Raw genomic sequence first — 25,131 nt, 5'->3', positions numbered from 1 at the left:
TAATCGCTAGTATTGCTGTCTCACGTCTACATGATCTTGAAGTTAAAGCCAAACTCTGCCACTGTCTTTGTGATGCTCGTGTGTTTCTCTTTGTCTGTGTACTTTATAGGTGTTCTGCATTTCGTCACAAAGACAAGCAAGTTACGTTGATTGACCGATCTAAATTAGCTCAGTACGAGTACTGGTGCCCCGCCTAAGTTTATCTTCTGCCATGTACATCATGTTCCTGCGATACACAGACCCTAAATAATTCAGAAAATGAATAGATGTATGGGTGAAGGAATACGTTAGGCCAGGCACTTATAAGTACAGTATTGGTGGGTCTTTTTAGACGCTTTAGCATTATAACTCTCGTTGGTAATGACCACAAAAGAGATAAAGATGAACAAGTCATACAAATTAAGATACAAGCGAGCCTTCTATTCTAATCTTAGCTAAATGTATAGAACTTGTGAGATTTTTTGTATTCTAAAAATACAGATAAGTGATAAGATTTACAGAACAAATAAACTAATTCAATTAATATTTTCCGAGTTCAAACCTTCACTCCACTGATATCTATAACCATTCCATTCCCTGTCAGAGAATAATTTCCACTTTCCAACATTCATTCTTTACCCTTCTTCCCCAGCCCAAAGTTTCAACCTTTGGGACCCTTCATTCCAACTAACTTTTAATCCAGGTCTTTCATCACTCAGAACATTGAGATACTATTCCTGTCTGCTGCAAATGTGTGCATGAGTTAATGAAATTCTAGGGTGTTAAAATCTTGAAGGAGGAGCACTAAAGGTTAAATTGCTTTTCTAACCATGCAGCAGTCTTGACATATATTTTGTTAGAGTCCCTATAACACATAACTACTTTAACCCATTCTTGCTTATTTCTAACGATTACTTTAGCTTATACATTGACTTACGACAATAACGCAGCAGCAATGTTGAGACTCTCAAGTTTATTTCTGTTGTTTGTACTAGCAAAGCTGCCCATGAAGTTTGTTATCAGCCTTCCTGTTAGTTTTTAAGATCTTTTTTTTTTCTTTCAGAGAAATAACACTTGTTAAGAGATGCATGATGACGTCTGCGTGAACATATAAAAGCAGTAGCCTGCTCAATGGAAGGAGCACACACACACATCTTAGGACATGAAACAGGACCCTAGTAGGGCGTAGGGCATTTGTTTGTGTCTAGCAATAAACCCTTGCTTTAGGCTGATCAGTGGTTAAAATGTTTGATTTATCTTATTTAGGTAAATTCTTACTGAACCCCTTCCTTCAAGTGATATAGCAAATTCTTGTGTTTTCACTTCAGTTTAATATTCTAATATGCTTTAAAGGGCACATAGTTTTAGGTCATTCTGGTGACTGAGATTCAAATATGTCAATAAAACAGACTCAGTCGTCCTTGTTTCAAGTTCAAGTCTCCACGCATGCTTTGAAACTATTGGGTAACAGACACATACTATGTGAAAAGTGACGCGGATTTGCCAGCCTTCTTTCCGAGGAGATTGGCCGAGGAGCGTAGGTGGGGCCGTGACGTAAACACAAAGTTAGAAAGATCCGCTGTTTTCGGCAGCTGGTCTCTGTCGCGCCGACTGGGGTGGTGAATAGTGTAATTAGAAATAAAGTGCTGTTAGTTCGGCGCACTTTTCCCCTTTTAATCCAGTCTTTAGGATTTGGTTTCCTCCCCAGCTAGAATTCAAACTTTTTCTTTTTGGACACCATCATGAAAATCGAGTTTGCACCTTTGAATATTCCTTTCACCAGGAGACTACAGACAGCCGCCGTGGTCCAGTGGGTGTTTTCTTTCTTAGCTCTGGGTAAGTAGAGAATATTGCAAAATAATACATATATATATACACCAATGTAAATATATATGTGTGTATATACAGTATATATATTTTGCTGCGCTGACTACTTCCCTTTTGCTGAGGCAGGTACCAATGTAAAGAATGTGACGTTCCAAAAATGTTCGCAGATGAAAAACAACATGCACGAGATATGTGCATTTATCAGTTAGTTTTACAATTAAAACTGTATTAGTTACTATATTTTAAAGTTGCTTCAAATTTGTACATACGTTTAAAGAAAAACTTTATTTGTAAACTTTAATATTCCTTTAAATAACTGAATAAGATTCTAGTTTCTGTTTAACTTTTGTTAAAAATTGTCCCGGAAAGTTTTGGCTGACAGACTTTATTATTGAACTCTTTTCCGTGCATTTTACTTGTTGAATGGATCATTTTCTGGTGCAGTATGATTTGAGACATCGCTGTTATCTTCCTAGACTTTGGCCCAATGCGCATTAAGCAGGTGAATTTTAAGCGTTTCACATCATTGCATGGCAACTGCGGATCATTTTGAGAACTGCAGTTGATTTTTCATGGAGTTGATTACGCCTTTAATAACGATTATACTCATTTTGTCTCGATTATGAGGTAAAGAGACTGTAGTATGTATTGTGTATTTTATAGTATACATCTCACTATAGCAGGAGCATTTAATTGCACGAACACTTTAAATACTAATAAAGTGCACTCGATGTAAAAATTAAACAAAATAGTAAAGTGAGCATATTCAAATATTGCATCTAAATGGTGCAGTAGAGTTGAAGAGGAGTGCAAAGGAAGAGTGCTGAAAAATGTTTTTTTTTTTAAACTGGGAAGACTTAAGTGGCTTTTAAAAAAAAATTTCTTTAAACATTTTATTGAATTTATTAAAGTCAAATAACATTCCATACAAGCAAGTCAAATTTTACAAAGCTAGGTTCGAATCAAATCAACCCCACCCATGAGAGAGCTAGGCCAACAGAGTAAAACTTTAATAGTAGGAAAAATAAATACAGTAGAATAAAAAAAGGGAGGAGAATCCACTTCCTCAATTTAAATGCTTATTCTAAAATGTTATTGATTAGATCCTGCCAGGTTTCAAAAAAGTTTTGCACAGATCCTTTAAGTGAGAATTCGATTTTTTCCAATTTCAAATTGTATATAACATCAGTAACTCACTAACTTTAAAGAGCTGTTAGTGGATTAGGAGAGATTGTGACGCCAAGGCTGTCTGAAAGGCATTTAAAGAGTTTGGTCCAAAATGAGGTTAATTTGGTGCACACTCAAAACATGTGGCCTAATGAGGCTGGAACTTGATTGCAACGTTTGCAGGCTGAATCTTGCCCTGGAAACATTTTGGACAATTTTAAACAAGACAGATGCGCTCGATAGATGATTTTAAGTTGAAGTATTGTATGCTTTTTCGCATATCGAGCTAAAGTGAATTCTGTGCATTGCTGCCTTCTACTTCTTTTCTGAAATGTTGAATGAGAGATCTTTTTCCCACTGTTCTCTAGGATTTTTGAAAGGGAGAGACTTTAAAATGTTTTTGTATATTACAGAAATGCTGTCTGAGTCCTCAAGACTGATCAATATTTTTTCCGGAATAGAAGTAGGTGGGAGATGAGGAAAATTGGACAGGTTTTGTTTAGTAAAGTTTGTAATTTGGAGGCAGTGAAAAAAATGTGTTGCTGGAAAGTTAAATTTGGAGTGTAATTGTTCGTAGGATGTGAAGGCTTTGTGTATGTACAGATCTCTAAGTGATTTAATTCTGAATGTTTTCCAGACATTTAAAATTCTGTACGTTTGAGAGGGTAGAAAAAGGTGGTTCTCGTGCCAATGTGCGACGGATAAAAGCTCCTCTATCTTGAAGTACTTCCTATATTGGTTCCATATTCTGAGAGAATTAAGCAAAATTGGGTTGTTAGTATATTAGCGATAACTTGTATTTATTGGGGTACAAAGCAAGACTTGGATTTAAAGCCTCAGCCTGGATCAAATAATCTTCACTGCTGGACATGGGGAGAGAGAGAAGAAGAAAGAGTGAGCTCCAAATAATTGTTAAATGGAAGTTGAGCATTTTATGCCTTGGGATAACATGTTTTTCATCATAAGGATTCCTGAATTAGTGGGGCTTACTTATCGTTTGAGGAGCAAACGTTCACATTAGTGGATGGGTGCCTGATTTCCCAGTTTTGTAGAGGAGTATCCAAATCCTGACCTCACTGTTACAATGTTCAGAAAGGTATAGACTTTGCTTTATTTTTCCAGGACTTTGGCAGTAGTATTCTGACTCTATATTTATCTTTTACCTTATATAGATACAAACCTTTGAAAAGAAAATTGAAAAAAATGAACATCAAAAATAGTAGTTTAGGGAAAGGTATGGTTAAACTCAGAGACTCAATGTTCTTAAATATTTTTCACTTGTGTCCTGATTGCAATCATTTCTCCCAGTGTAGTTGTAGTACAGTTGCTAGTGCTCTTGTTCAAAACCTGTTGTAATCATCACATTTTCTTTAAATTTATAGTGATAAAGATTTTGACAGCATGCATTAATCTACGAACAGTACATGAACACCCAGTAAAACAGCAAATTTCAAATTATGGCAATATAAGTATATTAATGTTATAATTGAGATATGGCTAGCTGACAGCGGTGGGAGGGAAGAGTGCCTCCATATAAGGAGAAAAATAAGTCTTCGGCTTTATGGTTGGATTTAACAGTAACAATCCTAATCAAAGTTACAGTCCTTGAGATGCAGAGTGACTGGTTTCCCAAAAAACATTCTACAATATAAGTACAAGTTCTGGGCATTCTAATGTGAAGATGGGATCCAAAGATGAAAAGATCTAAGTTTCACTGTCACTGGAGATGGACTCACTACACCTTGTTAGTGTTTACGCTTTTCTGATATTAACTATATTTAACTTTGAAAAAGAAGCAACCTTTTGTTTGAAAAACTGATAGTATAGACCTAAAACATCTTTTCTGAAGTGCCCATATTTTTTGAACATGTGAAACATATTATTATTATTGTTACCGTTATTATTACTAAAAAGTCTTTGACTCGTATGTTTAACCAGGCAATTGTAAGGGTTAGTACTTGTTAGGATAAGACAATAGATACCATGGAATCATACTAGGTCTTTGTCAGTGGAAGAGATGAAGTGAACCCCAACAGAAAGAGACTCTAGTTCAGTGGCAGAGACCGGCGGATGCAAGCACATAACAGGAGATGTGCAGTGCCAACGGTGCCAGTAACACACTTTAGAGTGTCAGAGTTTTTAGTTCTCTGTGGAGCTGAATAATTAATCTATGGAACCACAAGTGGTATTCTCTAAACATTCTCTCAGAAAGAGGGGAGTTCATATCTGTAGGGACCAAGTTCTTCACTAGTGACAAAGAGAGAAGGAGTCTTTTACAGATATGCTACCTGCACAGAGCAAAAATAAAAAGACAATCACTTATTTGCAGAAATGTTTCTAGCCAGAGCTATAGTGGATCACATGGTCAAAGTTCACAAGGACTTTGATGAAGGAAGGCTACCTCTTCAAGACAAATTTAGAGAGAGAAGTGATAGTTAAAATGCAGAAGTGACTGTGTGGTTTTGTCTGAACTTTTTTTTTCTGCGGAAATTTGATGCCACATGGGTGTCTCGAATATTGGTGCGGGATAGAAGAGCAAAGGTTTATGTGGACTTTGGCTGCCCTTTGGAACAGATGAAATCTATTCCCAGGAGGAAGGATTTAATTTGAAGTGGAAGGACAGTGATATACCGAGGAGGGCATGTTTAAAGTAGGGGATTTGATTGGGAGGCAGGATACCAACATGCATGCATGGGAGTGTATTAATAAAGTCTAATAGTAAACATGAGATAAGAATTTAAGAATATTCTATAGATAAAAATTACCCAGGAATGAAGAAGATGGCTAATGCAGGCTGTATTGATCAATATAGCTAAGACATTAATAAGTGGGGAATCTGCTCTTAATTTTTAGAGTTTTAAGTTCTCTTGCAGCAAATGGATTTTTTTTTTTTTTTATAATCACACTCGCTATAATGAATATGACCACTTTGCACTATGCATCAATACTTAAGTGATGTTGATTTGGAAGCTAGGAATATCAGAGAGCTATCTGGCCCATTTGGGCTTTGTTGGATTTAATTTTGACCTAATTTGTTCACCTTAAGGTGATGGCATTTTCTGCTGGGACATCACCTAAATACAATGTGGTGATACTTTTACAATGGTCCCTTCAGGTTAGTATTGTTGACTCTGGTTCTGATCAGGCTGGCAGATTTTGCTACGTGCTGCTTGAAATTAGTGGCCAGAAACTGGCATTTTGTTGCATTTATGCGGCAACACTGTTTGACCCTAGGTTCTTCAAGGATATTTCTGGGCAATTATTGCAATTTAATGGATACAAGCTGGGGATGCTGGTGATATGAATGCAGTCTGGGATTCTTTTCTGTGAAACTGAAACAGCGAGTCCTCAACTCTACTTGTGTGTTTTCAAAGTTCTTGGCTGAGATCGGTTCAGTAGATAGTTTCAGACTTCTTGATCCATCTGATTAAGAATATTCATATTTTTCTCATAGACACAAATCGGCCTCTCGTTTAGATTACATATATGTATCTAAGTCATTGACGCAATTTGTCATAATTCGTCAATTCTACCTACCCCTCTCACTAATCATATAGTCCATATCACTGAGTTCTTGGAGAGTTCAAGTCTATGGTATTTTAATATATCATTATTGTCCAATGAAACATTTTGCTCTGAATTATCAAAGGATCTAGTGGATTTCATTGATATAAATCTTCCATCAGTAGGGAGTCCCACCTTTGTATGGCTAACTGTTACGGGCTTTGTTAAAGATTATACCATTTCTTTTGCCTCTAATTTGGCCCATGGGGCCAGAGAGTTCATCTCCAAAATGAGGTGCGCCTGATGGAGCTGGAGCATGCCAGGAACAGGCGTCTAGATTTTGAACTGGATCAAGAACGTAAAATTTTAAAAGCTGCTCTCAGTGCATTACTTTTGAGGAGAGCAGAGTTTCAGATTCTCCATACAAGGGCTCGTTATTGCCTCTCCAGTGCCAGACCAAGTAAACTTTTAGTGCTGAGGCTCCACAGGAATCATTCCTTAGTAACTATATCTGCCATTAAAACTAAGGAAGGGGTATTAACTAGAAATTCTATCTGTACATCAATGACAAATGTATGCAATTTTTACAGATTTATTTAACTCCCAGAATATGGTGCCATCAGACTGTGAAACTGAACTTTTTCTCTCAACCTTCTTTTGACCTTCCAAAACTGTCGGCAGAGGAGGTAGTAAAATTGGATGCTGCTTTGCGAATGGAGGAATTGCAGCTGTCATTGACTTCATTTAAATCTAATAAATGTCCTAGTCTGGAAGGATTGCTAATTTAGTTTTATACAGCTTCTGGTCTCGGTTATCTGTCCCTCTGTTTGACAAGTTAAACTCTGTCATATCCAGGGTGGGCTTACACCCTACGGTTATCAATCCATTATATGCTGATGATATACTTCTTTATCTTGGCAATGTCGTGAGTAACATCCTAGCAGTCTTTTCAACATGAATTTCTTTTAGGTTATAAAATTAATTGGTCGAAATCTGCTCTCTTGCCACTGGACATCTCCATTAATCATTTAACGGCAACTTACAGTATACCCATGGTCAGATCTTTTCGATATTTATGGCTCAGTTTCTTCTTCTGTGAGTGCAATTTAATTGGTTAGTTTAAATAAAGCAATAAAGGAGTCAATATATGCATGGGATAAACAAATTTTATCTTTTCAGACAAGATTTTCTATTACTAAAAATTATTTTTTATCCTGTTTATATTAACATGATGGTTCCTCTGGCCCCACCCCCTTGTTTTTGGGGAAGAAGTTAAGTTGGTGTCATCAAGATTTTTATCAACTAAAAAGAGGTTAGCACTTAGATTTAACAACTTGATCCTTGCTAAGGTGGATAGTGGGCTTGTGTTTCTAGATTTTGATCGATTTCATGTTGCTTATGTTTTTAAAGCTATTTGGCAATGTATACTAAGAGGGAGGTGACTCCATCTTGGTTAACTCTAAAACAGAATTTGGTACCTTGCGTTCACTTACCCTGTCTCCCTTTCAATGGCGTTAAATCTAACACGTTACTTCTACAATTCTTACCCATACTTAGACATGCACTGCAGATTTGGGTTCAGGTGTAGTTTTACCCCATTCGTAAGTGGCACTCATATTCACCTATTTTTGACATTTGTGCCTTTAATATTGGGGTGGGAGGGTCATCTGAACACTTTCCCTGTGTGGTAAAAGGCAGGTATTTTGTACATTAGGTGATATTTTTTATTACATTGGCCTTGGTCCCTTTCAGTTATTATGTAAGGAATTCTTAATTCTAAATTCTTCCTTTTTCTTCTTTCTCCAAGTAAGATTGGCTATCAAAGCACTGGGCAATGTTCTATCTGCTCCTCTACCTATGCTCCCACTAATTAAATTTGCCTTTTCACTTAGCTCTTATTCCAGACCTTCCTCTGAATTTTATACTACACTTTGCAGTGCAGCAGCTAATCCATTAGCTATTCAAAAAGTCTGGCAATTTGGATTTGCCGTCTGCTGCAGAGACTGGTTGGTATACCATTTTTGATAGCATAAAAGCCTCTTCTAGAAATCCAGATTATCAGTATGTGTAATTTAGATTTGTTCATTGTGTATATATCACACATAATCATTTTTGTATGGGTAAGACCGTTTCCTCAGATTGTAATTTCTGCCTGTCTAAGGTATCTGGCACCTTTAAGCATGACTTTTGGGAATGCTCCTGGGTGGCGGAATTGTGGAATGTTGTTGCGAGGACCCTTACCTCCATTTTGGATGTTCAAATACCTGTATCACCACAATTATGATCTTACTGGATTTTTCAGTTTATCTTGCGTCTATATCTCAGCTACACAAATACATTATTTCTATTACTTTGTTTTTGACCTCTCTAACATTCTTAAATTTATGATTTTTTCAAACATAATTTGTAATTTCTCTTTCTTTGACTTATCAGTAGTTTTATACTTTATATATTTTCCTGTTTTTATATATATATATATATATATATATATATATATATATATTTATTTTCTTTTTTAAATAATCCTAGTTCTGAGTTTTATGGTATTGTTCATGGTCATGGGGAACAGTGATCTATCCTAGCAGCAAGGGTGGAAGGCAAGGGATTATGGTAATCATTTCAGGCACTTGGAAGTTAAAAAATTAAATGCAGACAAATGTCAGATAAGCTATTGTACTGACTAGTCCCTTCACTTATAAACTTTAAAAAATGATTATTTATTTTTTGATTCATTTAATTTTTTTAGTTCCAACGATTTTTTTTTTCTAAAACAGCACATTATTTTTAAATCCTTTTGTTTTTGTTTCTTTGAACAGACACATAAAATGATCGTGTTAACTAAACTCTTGTAATGTTAAAGTAACCCATAAAATGTCTATATGGAAATAATCTTTTGGCAGTTGATCTAACACTAGGGTTGATGTGTAAGGTCTATAGAAGAGAATTTATCTTATTATAAGTGGAAATGGTAGCAATATGTATTATTAATTGATCAGTAAATAAATGCTGGGCTGTATAGATTGCTGCCCAAAAAGTCTTATTTCTTTCTTATTATCAAATTCCTGATTGCAGTTTGCATGTTCTCCCCGTGTCTGCGTGGGTTTCCTCCGGGCACTCCGGTTTCCTCCCACATTCCAGAGACATGCAGGTTAGGTGGATTGGCGATTCTAAATTGGCCCTAGTGTGTGGTTGGTGTGTGGGTGTGTTTGTGTGTGTCCTGCGGTGGGTTGGCACCCTGCCCAGGATTGTTTCCTGCCTTGTGCCCTGTGTTGGCTGGGATTGGCTCCAGCAGACCCCCGTGACCCTGTGTTTGGATTCAGCGGGTTGGAAAATGGATGGATGGATGGATGATTGCAGTCTTACCTTTACAATAAGAAAACAGTTTGTAATTTTAGAAACAAATCAAATAGCTAACAAAGCATCATTCATCCAGTCTCTGGACAAAATGTGAAAAAGAAATCACTGATTGAATGGAAACATTTTGGGTTCAATGCAAATTTCACTTTTTTCAGTTCTCATTTTTACTTTGTTTTACAGCCCAATGCTGTTTAGCGGTCTTCATTCTCTTGTGCTTTAGTGACTACTGGCCCCTGGCAGCACTCTATGTTGGCTGGCTTTACCTTGACTGGGACACACCTGTCAGTGGTGGTCGGCGATGTCAATGGATTCGCAACTGGAAGGTGTGGACGTATTTCCATGATTACTTTCCTATCAAGGTAAGTCAGTTTGAAGTTTAAGTTAAGAAAGAAGACCTCTACTTAAGAATTTTAAGAAATTTATTTTAACCTAATTGATGTTAATGTTAAGCCCTCTGTCTAACCAGAATTGAAATGAGTGAAATCACTTATAAAAAGAGAAAAAATTAAGTACTTGACAATAACCGTAAGCTACTCTTTGTTGTGGGGAAGAGTGTTGATAATAGCCTGAGTTACACTTTAAATGAGAATGTTTGTTTTGAAATGCCAGTGTGCAAAATCACTGGTTCTTGAGTATAAGACACATTGAAATTATGTCTGTCTTGCTTTACTTTTGTAGTTGTCTTTATTTGAAATTACAGATGTTGGTCATGTTGCTTTGTTGAAACGGTAAAGACACATGTACACCCTTAAGTTAAAATTGTTGATGGGTCCCTCTGAACTCGGGACACCCCTGCCCTCCATCACAGCAAGGGTATCTTTGCAGTTTGCAGCAGAGTGTGTGTGCACGCAACCCAAGTGTCATTAATCCTGGACTGTAAGTGGGCAGTGAGTGAGTGGAAATAAGTGTCTTTATTTGAATTGACGTTAAAAGCCAAAAACATCAGGGTAGATCTCAAAACACCAACAATAGCCAATCTGTTTGGAGTTAGCAGGGAAGGGTTCATGCTGATAGTCTATGTGTCAAAGTAGTGTTAATTAAAGGAAAAGATTGACGTAGCCTGTGTTATGTTAAAAGTTTGTAGGGACTTAATTTTAGCATTTTGGAAATAAAAAAGAAATCTACACAGCTGAGAATAATTTGTATTATACTACAAAGTGTAGATGATTTTAGACCAACATTTTAGTTGTGATATTTCAGTTATGCAAATGTTTAACTGAATCCAGCAACAGAGGTCACTTAATCTGCCTTCATTGTGTTTTGTAGATTGTGAAATTTATTCATTCATTCATGATAGTAGAGAAAAGCCAAGCAAAATGACACCTTTTATTGGCTAACTAAAAAAGATTACAATATGCAAGCTTTCGAGGCAACTCAGGCCCCTTCTTCAGGCCTGAGTTGCCTCGAAAGCTTGCATATTGTAATCTTTTTTAGTTAGCCAATAAAAGGTGTCATTTTGCTTGGCTTTTCTCTACATTCATAATGGCTAACACGGTACAACACCCTAGTACTATTCATGATAGTGAAATATAAATTTTTAGTGGTTTGTGCACTTCCATTTTTAATAGTACTTAAAATATTTTGTGCAGTCTTGCTGTTTGCATTATGGTAACGATGCTCTAATTAAGGTTCAGACTGAAACTATTTTGAAAATTGATGGTTGCACTCTGCAGCTTTATTAATGGTTTCCAATAATTCTGTTTCTGCAGGCTTTGGCTGTGAGAGGAGCATTGACTATAGTAATTTTTCAGATCCTCATTATTTTTCCCTAATTTTTGTTGCAGAAATACATATACATTATAGTGGTATACACTTTTTAACTATTAACGGGTTCCATTTAAATGTTGCTATATTTAAGCTACAACTCCAATTCCAAAAAAGTTGGGACGCTGCGTAAAATATAAATATTAACAGAATGCAATGATTTGCAAAAGTCACAAACACGTATTTTATTCACAATAGAACACAGAAAACCTATCAAATGTTTAAACTGAGAAAATATACCATTTTAAGAAAAGAATAAGGTAATTTTGAATTTGATGGCAGCAAAATGTCTCAAAAAAGTTGGGATAGAGCCATGTTTACCACTGTGTAGCATCCCATTTTCTTTTAACAACAGTCCATAAATGTATGGGAACTGAGGAGACCAGTTACTGGACATTTTGGAGAGGAATGTTGTCCAATTTTTGTCTGATATAGGATTCTAGCTGCTCAACAGACCTTGGTCATATGTTTCGTTTCATGATATGTAATTGGTGAAAGGTCCTGACTTCCAGCAGGCCAGTTCAACACCAGGACTCTTCTACTATGAAGCCATGCTGTTGTAATTGATGCAATATGCGGTTTACCTTTGTCTTGCTGAAATATGCAAGGCCTTCCCTGAAAAAGATGTCATCTGGATGGGAACATATGTTGCTGTAAAACCTGTATATACCTTTCAGCATTGATGGTGCCTTTCCAGAAGTGCAAGCTGTAAATTCTATAGGAACTAATGCAGCCCCATACTGTCAGAGATGCAAGCTTTTGAACTGAGCGCTGATAACAAGCCAGATGGTTCCTCTTCCTCGTCCATGTTTTCCAAGAAGAATATCAAATTTCCATTAGTTTGACCACAGAACAGTTTTCTACTTTGCCTCAGGCCTTTTTATGTGACCTTTGGCCCATAGAAGACACCAGTCTTTCTGGGTCATATTCATATATGGCGGTCTTCTTTGCATGATAGAGCTTTAACCTGCATTTGTGGATGACCTGGCGAACTGTGTTCATAGACGATGATTTGTGGAAGTGTTCTTGAGCCCTTGCAGTGATTAAATGACAGAATTATGCTTGTTTTTAATGAAGTGCTGAAGATCATGGGCATCCAATATTGATTTTCGGTCTTGTCCTTTGCACACAGAGATTGCTCCAGATTCTCTGAATCTTTTCATGATATTATTTACTGTAGATGATGAGATATTCAAATTCTTCGCTATTTTACATTGAGGAACATTATTCTGAAATTGTTCCACAATTTGTAGACGTCATTTTGTGCAGATTAGTTGACCTTTGTGCATCTTTACTTCTGACAGTCTCTGCCTCTCTAAGATGCCCTTTTTATACCCAATCATGTCACTGACCTGTTGCCATTTAACTTAATTAGTTGCAAAATTTTCCTCCAGCTGTTTTTTATTTTTAGTACCACTTACTTTTAAAGACTTTTGTTGCTCCTTTCCCAACTGTTCTGAGACATGTTGCTGCCTTCAAATTCAAAATGAGCTAATATTTTTCATGAAATAGTAAAATGTCTCACTTTCAAGATTTCATATGTTTTCTGTGTTCTGTTTTGAATAAAATATGGGTTTGTGAGATTAGCAAATCATTGCGTTCTGTTTTTATTTACATTTTACACAGCATTCCAACTTTTTTGGAATTGGGGTTATATATTAGTTATGCATTTTATTTGGGCATTAAACCATCATTTCTAATTTTTCCATTTTTTCCTCTCCCTTGTAGTTGATAAAAACAGAAGATTTGGACCCCAGTCGAAATTATTTATTTGGATTTCATCCACATGGTGTTTTGGTGGCTGGTGCATTTGGAAATTTTTGCACAGAAGCATCTGGTTTTACACGCTTGTTTCCTGGATTGACTCCATACCTGCTCATGTTGCCTTTCTGGTTCCGTGTGCCTTTCTACCGTGATTACATTATGAGTGGAGGTATGTCCACATTTCTAGCTGTCAGTTTTGTTAAGATCTTTTCACAGATTGGCAAGTAATACAGGTTTTTTGCAACATTTTTTTTAGCACAAATGTCATGACTGTTTTAACATCAAGGTTAAATGCCAAGAATGCTTTTAAAATTGGAAGATCTTTAAAGTTGTGACACAATAAAGAAAGTTTCATTAGATCTTGCAGAACTTTTAAAAGATGAACAAATATGGAGAAACTATTAATGGCAAATGATTCCCAAATACAGTGCATCCAGAAAGTATTCACAGCGCATCACTTTTTCCACATTTTGTTATGTTACAGCCTTATTCCAAAATGGATTAAATTCATTTTTTTCCTCCGAATTCTACACACAACACCCCATAATGACAACGTGAAAAACGTTTACTTGAGGTTTTTGCAAATTTATTAAAAATAAAAAAATTGAGAAAGCACATGTACATAAGTATTCACAGCCTTTGCTCAATACTTTGTCGATGCACCTTTGGCATCAATTACAGCCTCAAGTCTTTTTGAATATGATGCCACAAGCTTGGCACACCTATCCTTGGCCAGTTTCACCCATTCCTCTTTGCAGCACCTCTCAAGCTCCATCAGGTTGGATGGGAAGCGTCGGTGCACAGCCATTTTAAGATCTCTCCAGAGATGTTCAATCGGATTCAAGTCTGGGCTCTGGCTGGGCAACTCAAGGACATTCACAGAGTTGTCCTGAAGCCACTCCTTTGATATCTTGGCTGTGTGCTTAGGATTGTTGGATGGATGGTTAGTTTAGTTTTCCTCCATATACACTCAGCTCTCCAGCATTTTGTCTTTAGTTCAGACACTCTGAGTCTTCCAAGGTATTTTTGTGTTGGAGGATTTCTTAACAGTTTTTAAGAGGTAACTATGTCACCTACAACTCTCATTTTACCATTCACACATGCTGTATTAGGACAAGCAAAAAATTTGGACTGATTATTGAGAATATTAGTAAACCTATATGCTTCTGTGTCATCAAAATAATGTTAAACAATAAAAAAGGCATTGAAGGTTCACATAGGGCAAAAGACAGCAAATATTTTTAAACTGTTCCATTACAAGACTTGCTGCGAGTAAGTAATAAAGCATTATGTGTTTTTTTTTTCCTGTCCCTATCTCCCCTATTAATGGACATTTTCAGTGCAAATTTACACTTCCTTACAAAATCTGGATACAAATGTCATCTGGAATAGAACTTGTTTGTAACCCAAGACCTGCATGCATTTGATCTTTTTATAACTAAAATGGTTGCTCAATTTACAGGTTACACTGAACTAAGTTTATTTACAGGTCATTCAGAGCTGGTAAAATCATTACACATATATACAGAAGGACCAGGACAGAATTTGAGCTTGAACTTTAATGTAAATAAATGTCAAGTTTTACACGCCTGTATAAATAATAAATAACAAAATGTGGTTTCTGATGCTTGAATACTGTATATTATTCTTTATAAAACTCTTGTGATTCTTATTTGGACGGCTTAAAAAAATGGTAGATTTCTCTTGTCAAGTACAGATGTGTTTTAGTTCATGCTTTTAGTATTTGGCAGGTTTATGAAATTTCATAATTCTGTTAGCAGTAAAATAATATGATTGTTGTTATATTTTGTCTATGTGTATTTCTTAGACTTTTAGGGTAACATTTAGAAACTTGCCATAATTTATAGCATACTAGATTAGCATTTATCATTGTGGTAATATTCTGCAAAGTGTTGTGTGTTGCACATTGTGATGACCGGCACAGTTCTATACTTGGGTTTGAAGATTTTAAGTAAACTATTCTGTAACAGACTGGAAGGAATCCAACAGACTGAAATCCAAGAAAGAGGTGATGTTTGCATAATGCAAAATAACTGCCAGCCTAGAGACTAGAGCTGAGCAATTGTCCCTTCCCTCTGCGCTCTCTCATAAACATGTTTTAAGACAAGTTGCCCAATTACAAAGGTACTGTGAAATCAAATATGTGCAAACAGCTGTTCTACCCTCTGTACAGAAACAGAACCAGTAGTCAGAAGAAACTTTAATACTTGCACAACAGTGTTTCTTTTTATATATATATATATATATATATATATATATAATATATATATATATATATATATATATATATATATATATATATATATATATATATATATATATATATATAATATATAAAAATATACAGTGCATCCGGAAAGTATTCACAGCGCATCTCTTTTGGTGGCTGGTGCATTTGGAAATTTTTGCACAGAAGCATCTGGTTTTACACGCTTGTTTCCTGGATTGACTCCATACCTGCTCATGTTGCCTTTCTGGTTCCGTGTGCCTTTCTACCGTGATTACATTATGAGTGGAGGTATGTCCATATTTTTAGCTATCATTTTTGTTAAGATCTTTTCACAGATTGGCAAGTAATACAGGTTTTTTGCAACATTTTTTTAGCACAAATGTCATGACTGTTTTAACATCAAGGTTAAATGCCAAGAATGCTTTTAAAATTGGAAGATCTTTACAGTTGTGACACAATAAAGAAAGTTTCATTAGATCTTGCAGAACTTTTAAAAGATGAACAAATATGGAGAAACTATTAATGGCAAATGATTCCCAAATACAGTGCATCCAGAAAGTATTCACAGCGCATCACTTTTTCCACCTTTTTTTGTTATGTTACAGCCTTATTCTAAAATGGATTAAATTCATTTTTTTTCCTCAGAATTCTACACACATTATGGGGTGTTGTGTGTAGAATTCTGAGGAAAAAAATGAATTTAATCCATTTTGGAATAAGGCTGTAACATAACAAAATATGGAAAAAGTGATGCGCTGTGTATACTTTTCCAGATATATATATATATATATATATATATATATATATATATATAATATTTGCAGCTGGAGATCCACAAATGGAGAAAAATTAATCACGTATCATAAAGTAGTTTTTTATTCCTGAGCTTTCAACATGTATCTATGTGTGTGTGTATATATACACGTTCCATAGTATGTAGTACATAAGCATTTTTTCCAGTTCAGTTACTCTTTTCAGATATTTGAGAATGTTGGTACTTTTAAATTGGCAGCTTCATCAAGTTCATTTAAATGTTTTCTACCCCCCCTCCCTCCTTTTTTTTTTTTTTTTTCTTTCAGGCTTGGTGTCTTCTGACAAGCGTAGTGCCAGTTACCTTTTGAGTAAGAAAGAGGGTGGTAATGTGGCTGTTGTGGCAGTTGGAGGTGCACCAGAATCCCTGGAGGCCAGACCTGGTGCTCTGACTCTGCAGGTGTTAAGCAGAAAAGGTTTCATCAAGATGGCCATTTCTAATGGGTGAGTAATACAAATGCTTTTTTCTTTTCATTTTTCTGAGCTTATTTTCCATATTAGATTTTGCCCAACTGCCAATCTAATTTTAGTTCCACTGATATCCCACACCAAACCACACTTGCATACAATTTCATCCCACCCCATTCCTGCTTTCAGGGCATGAACTTTGGTTAGGTTCAGGTCAGTATTTATTTATTTTTTCGTTCCTGTGGTAAAATTTTTCAGACTTGTCCCAAACATCTTTCAGCTCTTGTTTAAGTCCCTGACACATTCTTAATAAATAAAGTCCGTTCAAATTCTGTATTTTCCTTTAATGCTAATTGTTCCTTTGTTGTAACATTTATATGCTAATCCTTCCACTGACACTGTTTTATTGACAGTGTATCCTTTAATTTCTTTCCCAGTTTATCACTTCTTCATTATGTGTGGTCCTTTTTTCTATTCTTACATTCCCAAATATTCAGTAACCATGTCACTTGTTTCCCTATCACTGTACTTCCCTTTTCATTTGTAATACTATATTTTCTGTATAACAATTTCTTTGTTTTTTTGTAAGCCTTTCTGCAAAATTGCCTCTAGATTTTTAATCTTGCAGAGGTTTCTTTGCTGTAAATCAATGTACTGGTGTATCATCTTTGAATTATGTTAATTGCTTCTGTTTGATATTTGAATATATTTAACTGATGTTTTTGTTAATGATCAATACTAAAAAGCTTTAATGTCAAAATGAAAGTTATAAATAAACAAAGCAACTGAATTCCATTAAATTTCAATGCATTTGCTGTGGCACCTAATTGATCTTTGATGTGCGTTTAATTCTGTATATATGCAGAGTCTAATAGTGTGAATCCAATAGGGATTTTACACAAGTTCACACAAATTACACCTACTAAATCTCTGAATTATAATGATTGCACAGTACATTTTTTAAGCATTTAGAGTATTGCATGAATCAAAGGACACCATATTCACCATATTTCCTTTCTCATCTGCAGCAATGAAAAATTGATTTTTCCCAATTTGTTGTAAAATAGTTTTAAAATAATGTTTTAAAGAACATTTTCAATTTTACAGACTCACATGTAGCTACCTAAACATGCAGTTTCACACTCCTCTAGGTATAACTTTCCACATAACCGGATATTGCTGCAATGTTTGTGTTGTAATTAGTGTCTGTGTTGGCACACCTTCTCTAAAAATTGAGAAGTAGAGGTTTTTAAATACTTAAATTATTATGTCGTACACCCTTTGTCTTGATTGCAAGCTACCTGACTGCAGCAATAAAATGAAATGAACTTCTGTGCCACAAAGTAAGTTGGGTGCTGCAAGTCTTGTGAGAGTGCATTCCTCTGGTTCCTACAAACATTGCCTCGATATGTGACAAATCTGAACTTCATATGTAATGCACTAAACTCACTCTCTAGCTATATATAGCCAAAATAAGACAATGGATGTCAGTTACAGCGCCATTGGGTAACTGGATGTATCATATAAATGTGTATTTTTATGTGTACAATGTTTGTGTTGTATTTATTTATTTTTTTTAAACCAAAGGCTCATAATATTGGCAGTAAGTGAGGTGTAGTGGTTAAGGCTTTAGACCTAGGACTTCAAACCCTGAGGTTGTGGGTTTAAAGCCTGGCACTATGTGACTGTGAACATGTCACTTCACCTGCCCATGCTCCAGTTGGAAATGCAAAAGAAATCTCAAATGTTGTACGTCACTTTAGATAAACATACCAGTCAAATAAGTAAATATATTTTTAGTTTACTGGAGCTGCTTAATCTTGAATATGCTATATACAATTACATGAGTAAAACATTCCTGTCTGATATCAATTTCTGCTTTTGGTAGTGACTTGGCTTTTGTTGATTGTCTTTGGAAAACACAATTTTACATGAAAGTGTATTCTTTTGAATTCAAATAGGTAATCAGTTGGAATAATGTGAAATCTGAGTATATTTTATCATCATTAATAATACTTAATGCATTTTATTTATATAGCACCTTTCCCTTGCTCAAAAGCTGTATCCTGCAGGGAGCACTCTTTTTCCCCTGGGATGCATTTCTTGATGTAGAACAGACTAGAGTCAATACCATCCCTTTTGTAACCAAGGTGGAAATAATTACAAGAGAGAAATGTGATACAGAAAGAGATAGATGTATTTAACTTGCTTTAAAAGGTAACATTCATTCCATTCACAGTGTATAATCATAAATACATACATACATACATATTCAGGCTGGAGAGAAGCCAAGGGACATCAGAGCCAAATAGGGGAATGCTAACAACCAGATGTCCCATCCGGAAGAATATTGACTTCATGGAGGTGCTTCTGACTTCGTGCTGGATCCTCGTCATTATAACCACTCACATATTTACTTATTCATAAAATTCTTGTCAGATATGGCCAACTGTCAGACAGACTGTCTGGTTATTAATACCTTCAACTGATCTCATCATCACAAGACTGTGTTTTTTAAAAATATTGGTCACGTAGACATCAGGACTTTTAAAATAACCTGCTTGTGTGTACTTCACATGTTTTTTGTCCCTCTCTCTAACCTGCCTTCCAGTTGTCATTTGTCCGTTTCCATCTCTCTGGCAATTTCTCTCTTTCTCAGCTGAATTACCTGGCTCTGAAATAAATTTCACATATTATATCGGCACAGAATAACCTTCTTGCTACAAAAGCGCCTAACAGAAATTCAGAAAGAACAGGACATATACAAAATTGTATACAATTAATATCTGCATAAAATAGTAAATAAAGATAAATACAGGATATACAAAGCATTGAAATAGAGAAAACAATGATAAACCAGAATAAAACACAAAAATATGAATTCTACAAGAAATCCTGGAACAAATAACAAATCTTCTAGGGTATTTGGACATACAGGTTAAACAGAAAAAAGGCTCCGAAAGTCAGGGAAGGTTAAATGTCTTCCTGAACAAATTATGTGTTTTAAATTGTTCAGATGGCTGATCTAATTATTTTAGGGAGGTTTTTCCAAAGTCTGAGCGCTATAGAGCTGAAAGCTGTTATACCCTTAGAAAACAGGTTAGTTTGGAGCACAACAAGTACTTGCTGCTCTGGGTCTGCGTAAGGATTCTTGCAGTAGAGTTCTGAACCAACTGGAATTGAAATAACATGTTAGAAGGGGCACATGCCAGTAGGGAGTTACAGTAGTTGATGCAGGATGTAATAAAAGCATGGACAAGTTTCTGAGCATTGGAAAAGGAGAGGAATGAGCAAACACAAGATGTGTTCTGAAGGTGAAAGTAAGAAACATTCTTAATGTAGTGATTGTGGATAGACTTGGAAAGGGAGGTGTCAAAGATGACACCAAGATTCCTAGCAGAAGAAGAAAGTGTAATGACATCATTGTCAAGGGAGACTAAGAAGGAGATAATGTTCTTAAGATGAGCTTTACTGACAGTTAGCATGACTTTGGTTTTGTTAGTTTTATTTTAAAGAGTAACGTTCCGTTTTAATTTTATTGAGGCAAGTTGTGAAGTAAGTAAGCTCTGATGAACTTTGACTTTTAATGCTGCAGTAGTTCTGAGTGTTAAAAGTAAAAATTTATTACAAACAATATGATGTTTACAGTCTGTACATTTTGGCTGGCCATGGAATGAACTGAATGGGGTGGTTTTCTCTAGTGCTTGAAGTGAAAGAAAATAAACACTAGCACTGTAGTTAAGAGTACTTAAACGATTGGGGGCCACCTTTAAAGTCTGCAGGTACGAATGTATATTGTTGTATTTGGGCTCTTCTTAGTTGCACAAAAAGACAGCCAAAAGAGAATTGGGCAAAGAGACTTTTATTCTGGCACTTAAAGAAAGAGTATTGGAGCTTTATTCAAACATGCAGCAAACCTGACAACTTCCTACTTGTTTTGCTCCTTTGATGGTTCCTTCAGATTAAAAGAACTCTATAAAGCGTCTTCCTTGAAATTGTTCAGTTGAAGGGGAGCAGCAAATGGTTTGTACAAGACAGAGAATGAAATCATAAGTAAATTAGCTAGATTTATAGCCATATATGACTTATGTGCTATTGAGATCAGCTACTCCTGTACAAATAAAAATTTAAACTGGTTGAAAGTATGTATTGTTTGTGGATAATCCAGCACCAGGGAAAGAGAGCATAGCACAATCAGTCACAATATGTAAAGAATTTTGGAGAGTGGGGTGAGACATCTCTATTTAATGTATATAGATGCACACACAAATGATTTTGGAAGCTGAGGGTCTCCTTTCAAAGTCTGTACATGTAAATGTATATTACAGTGGAGTAGCTCGTGGGAGACTTTTTAAATTTTAAACTTCTGCCTCTACTTCTAGTGCAGATCAGGTAGTGACACTCTCTCCCTGTCTTTTTGCTTCTAATGAAGTAACACCAACACTCACAGCTACGGCAGACAGTACCCTCTCTAAAGCTTTATAGCGAGGTTGCAAACCATTGAGCTTTGCAACTTTCTTGAGCTTCACCAATCTTTCTCTTACCACTTCATACTAGACTGTAGATGCCAAATGTGATTATGTCTGGGATTTCCAGTCCAGGTACACTGCCTGTTCTTCAGTCTTCTGTTCACCCTATTGTTTGCTGTCAGTCACTCTTGCTGCATCTTTCATTTGTGTAAAGCCCCCTGTCAGCATACAATGGAACATGTAAGTTAGCAAAATATTAGTAAATTGTTATCGACACATAAAGAATTTACCAACAAATATGAAAAAACTTAGCTCCGCTAATTTTCTTTTTTCTATAACATCACCAAATTCCAATCAAATCCATTAAGCCATTTTTGAAAATTTTTTTTTTTTTTTTTTTGCTGTGGAGTAGGTTTTTACTCCTAAATATTTATTATTAAATATTATTGAAATGTCCTTTCTCAGCAAATACCTACAGGCCTAGATGTACAATCCACAAAATTTTAGCTTTTTAACTAAATGGGAAGTGGTGTTTTTGTTGAGTGAGTCAGTTAACTTTGCCACGTTGAGTAGCTGTTAAACTAAATTAAAAGTTGTATTGACCTCCTTGGTACAAATTCCAGAACCTAGCTAAGGACTTGTAAGTATCTCCAATCCTTTACAGAGCATTGCAAGTTATAAGCATCATTTGTTCTGCCTATAATGGCCATTGAAGTTGTTGATCAGTTACACTATGATGCACACATCCTTCATTGTTTCCTATTTACCGTTACTTTTGGGTAGATATGATGAGTGGCATATACATGTGAGTGTATTTTATGTTGTACCCAGGATATAAACACTAGTATTTTGCCTACAGAAAAGAACTGAACAGCAAATTGTGTTGCACAGGTTTTATTTTATGTATGTTTGTCCCCACCTGTGATGATTTGCTTTTCTGCTTCCTTTGTGTAGGGCTAATCTTGTTCCCGTTTTTTCCTTTGGGGAGAATGAGCTATTCAATCAAATGCAAAATCCACAGGGTTCCATGCTGCGCAATATCCAGGAACGTCTGCAGAAGATAATGGGTGTTGCTCTACCTCTCTTTCATGCCAGAGGAGTATTCCAATATAGTTTTGGGCTGTTACCTTTCCGGAAACCTATATTTACAGTTGGTAAGTTGGAATGTGAGAGTTTCTTACTTACGTTAGGTTATTCTGTTTAAGTGAAGTTATAGTTGATTTCTTCACGTACGTTAGCTGTCAAGGTTATGCTCCTCACAAATATCGAAAATGGTTTAGTGAGAATCATAATGCATCATCTAAAAACCATATAATATAAAGTATTTTTCTAGATAGAAATGCAACAGTCAATATCTGAAAATGTTAATAGAATCAATATTATCTAGATATACACAAACTACAGAGTTTTGAATAGTAATCAGTTGATAAATATGCCTACGTGTTGGCATTGTTTAAGTCAGAGCAGTGTTTCCCAAACTTGGTCCTGGGGTCCCACTGTGGCTGCAGATTTTTGTTCCAATCAGATTAACAATCTGTGCTAATAATCAAACTCATTTAATTAGCTGGTTTTATCTCCTCTTTTATTCTACATTCAGAAAAACATGACAGTGTTGTTTTTACAATTATGCAATATTTAAAAATATTTCTGATTTTGCTATAGCTTTAAATGCTTAACTCTCTTTTGTTTTTGTCCTATTTTTACCCTTTTTTCTGTGTAGTTTGCTCCCTTCATTGTATCCTAATAATGACAATTAAAAGAATGATGAAAAGCATCAGACCCACTAATTAGTAATCATAGTTTAAATAACCAGAACACGTAGAAAAGAAGAGTGAAAATCAGGATAAAAATATTGTTTTTAGATCAACCCCAAAACATAGACACTGGGAAATAATAGCTTACTTAATAAGGCTAGGAATGCAGAAGTTGGATGGAGCAAAAACATGAAGCCACAGTGGGTCCCCATGATCGAATTTGGGAACTGCTGAGTGAGAGAATGCACTTTAAATCTAACTATTCTAAAAGCTTTTTGAATAGAGTGGTGATTTAAAAATGTTCTTAGTTATAGCATAGCAAACAAACAGGTGCCTCCATTCTACTAATGTAATATAGCATTTTTTTTCTCTGGAGCCTAATTGGTCTCTCCACAAGTTTATTATAAATACTGACCCAATTTTGCATCTGAGAATTAATGTTGACCAGCATATTTGACCTTTTCCTTCTTCCTGTAGTTGGCAGGCCAATACCTGTTCAAAAGAACCCCAACCCGTCAAAGGAAGAGATTGACAAACTTCATGCCAAATATTTGGAAAGCTTGATCCAGCTATTTGAAGAGCATAAAGCTCAGCATGGAATTGAAGATCACAAACATCTTGTCTTAATATAAAAGCAAAAAAACAATCTTTTCATCAAGCAATGGATTGTATCAACAAACTTCCATCCAGGATGTCTTGAATTGATGGTTGTGAGGCAATGGTGGGTTATGAAGTTTTGGTTATTCCAACAGTAGTTCTCTATATGGCGAGCTCAGGAAAGCACATCTCTGCTTTAATTGTTGAGGCTGCCTTTTGGCATATGGCAAATGCTAAATATCTACAGAGACTTATTTTATGAACACTTGCACTTTTTTTTTTTTTTTTTTTTTTTTTTTTGTGCATACACATTTAAGTAGCAAACACTCTGATAGTAAAAATCACAGGAATTGACTCAAGTTCTTTACCTACAGTGTTGTGGAAATATTACTTAAAGATGTTGTCTAACGTGCAGCCTAAAATGAGCCTGCCAGTAGGTCTCAGTGTTTTCATTCTAAGATAACCCCAGGTTCTTCTTGTCCAAATGTTTCTTATTTGATGGGATGATCCATTATCATCCTGTTGTGGCACAGACTACATTTTGCTGCTTTAGTTTTGGTTTTGTCAGTGAAAACAAACTTCTACTGCTATTTGTTTCCAATAATAGCTTACAGTTGAGGCATGGGGTTCCACTCTAGCTGTTTTGAAAGGGATTGTTGCCTATATCTTAAAACGCAACTGTTTTGTCACTAAACTTAATCCTTCATCATAGGAATTACATTATCATCTTAACAAGGTAGGATGACATAAGCAAATTCCCTTTTTAAAGCAAGGACACTTGTGTACATTTTTAAATAATGTGAAGGATATTACCCAGTTACTATTTTATGTATGTTTGCCATTTTTTTGTGCCAAGGTCAGCTTTGTTTTTGGAGGGTGGGTGAGGAATCAAAATCTACCCTCTTCTTAAACAGAAGGCACTTTACAAACCTTTGGTTAAATTTGTTGACCTGGAAATTAAGTGTAAACTGTGAATGACAAAAGGGAATAAATATGAAATATATTTGCAGAAAGGGTATAGTGTTTTTTTTTTCTTTCTTTTGTGTGGTATTATAGACTTCTGGATTTCAAAATGAGAAATTTTAATCTGGATCTCTACCTACATAGAATGCTTACTGCAGTGTTTACATCACACCTTTATTGCTTTATTGGACGTTTAGTTTACGTGCTTATGTCTTGAAATACCAAAGGAAGGAAATGAGTGATCATTTAGTATGCAGGGACTGAACATTTCTTGCAGTTGTGAAACAAGATTCTGTATACAGCTGTTGAGTACTGTAACATGGGAGAACATCACATTGATATCATAAAATGCATTCTGTGGTACAACATTCCTGGTATTAATATTCATAAGTTATCCATCATAATCTACAAAGTAGTATTTCTAATTAAATACTAAACCTGCAAATTAGTCCATACCTAATTTGCTAGCAATGTTTCCCACATTAATTGTTTTATAATATAAATATTAACACTGTGA

General features: G+C 35.5%; 1 protein-coding gene across 1 annotated transcript; it reads left to right on the top strand.

Annotated features, from left to right (window-relative positions):
• Positions 1–1,557: 1,557 nt before the first annotated feature.
• mogat3a (monoacylglycerol O-acyltransferase 3a) lies at positions 1,558–24,664 on the top strand. The gene is made up of 6 exons (XM_028798246.2): positions 1,558–1,815; positions 10,015–10,193; positions 13,327–13,531; positions 16,693–16,867; positions 22,255–22,454; positions 23,532–24,664. The coding sequence occupies exons 1-6, from the start codon at positions 1,722–1,724 to the stop codon at positions 23,684–23,686; spliced, it is 1,008 nt and encodes a 335-aa protein (XP_028654079.1). The 5' UTR covers positions 1,558–1,721; the 3' UTR covers positions 23,687–24,664.
• The last annotated feature ends 467 nt before the right edge of the window (positions 24,665–25,131 follow it).

This window comes from Erpetoichthys calabaricus, chromosome 3 (assembly GCF_900747795.2).
Source record: "Erpetoichthys calabaricus chromosome 3, fErpCal1.3, whole genome shotgun sequence".
NCBI classification, from domain to species: Eukaryota; Metazoa; Chordata; class Cladistia; order Polypteriformes; family Polypteridae; genus Erpetoichthys; species Erpetoichthys calabaricus.
This window is presented reverse-complemented; position numbering and strand designations above follow the sequence as displayed.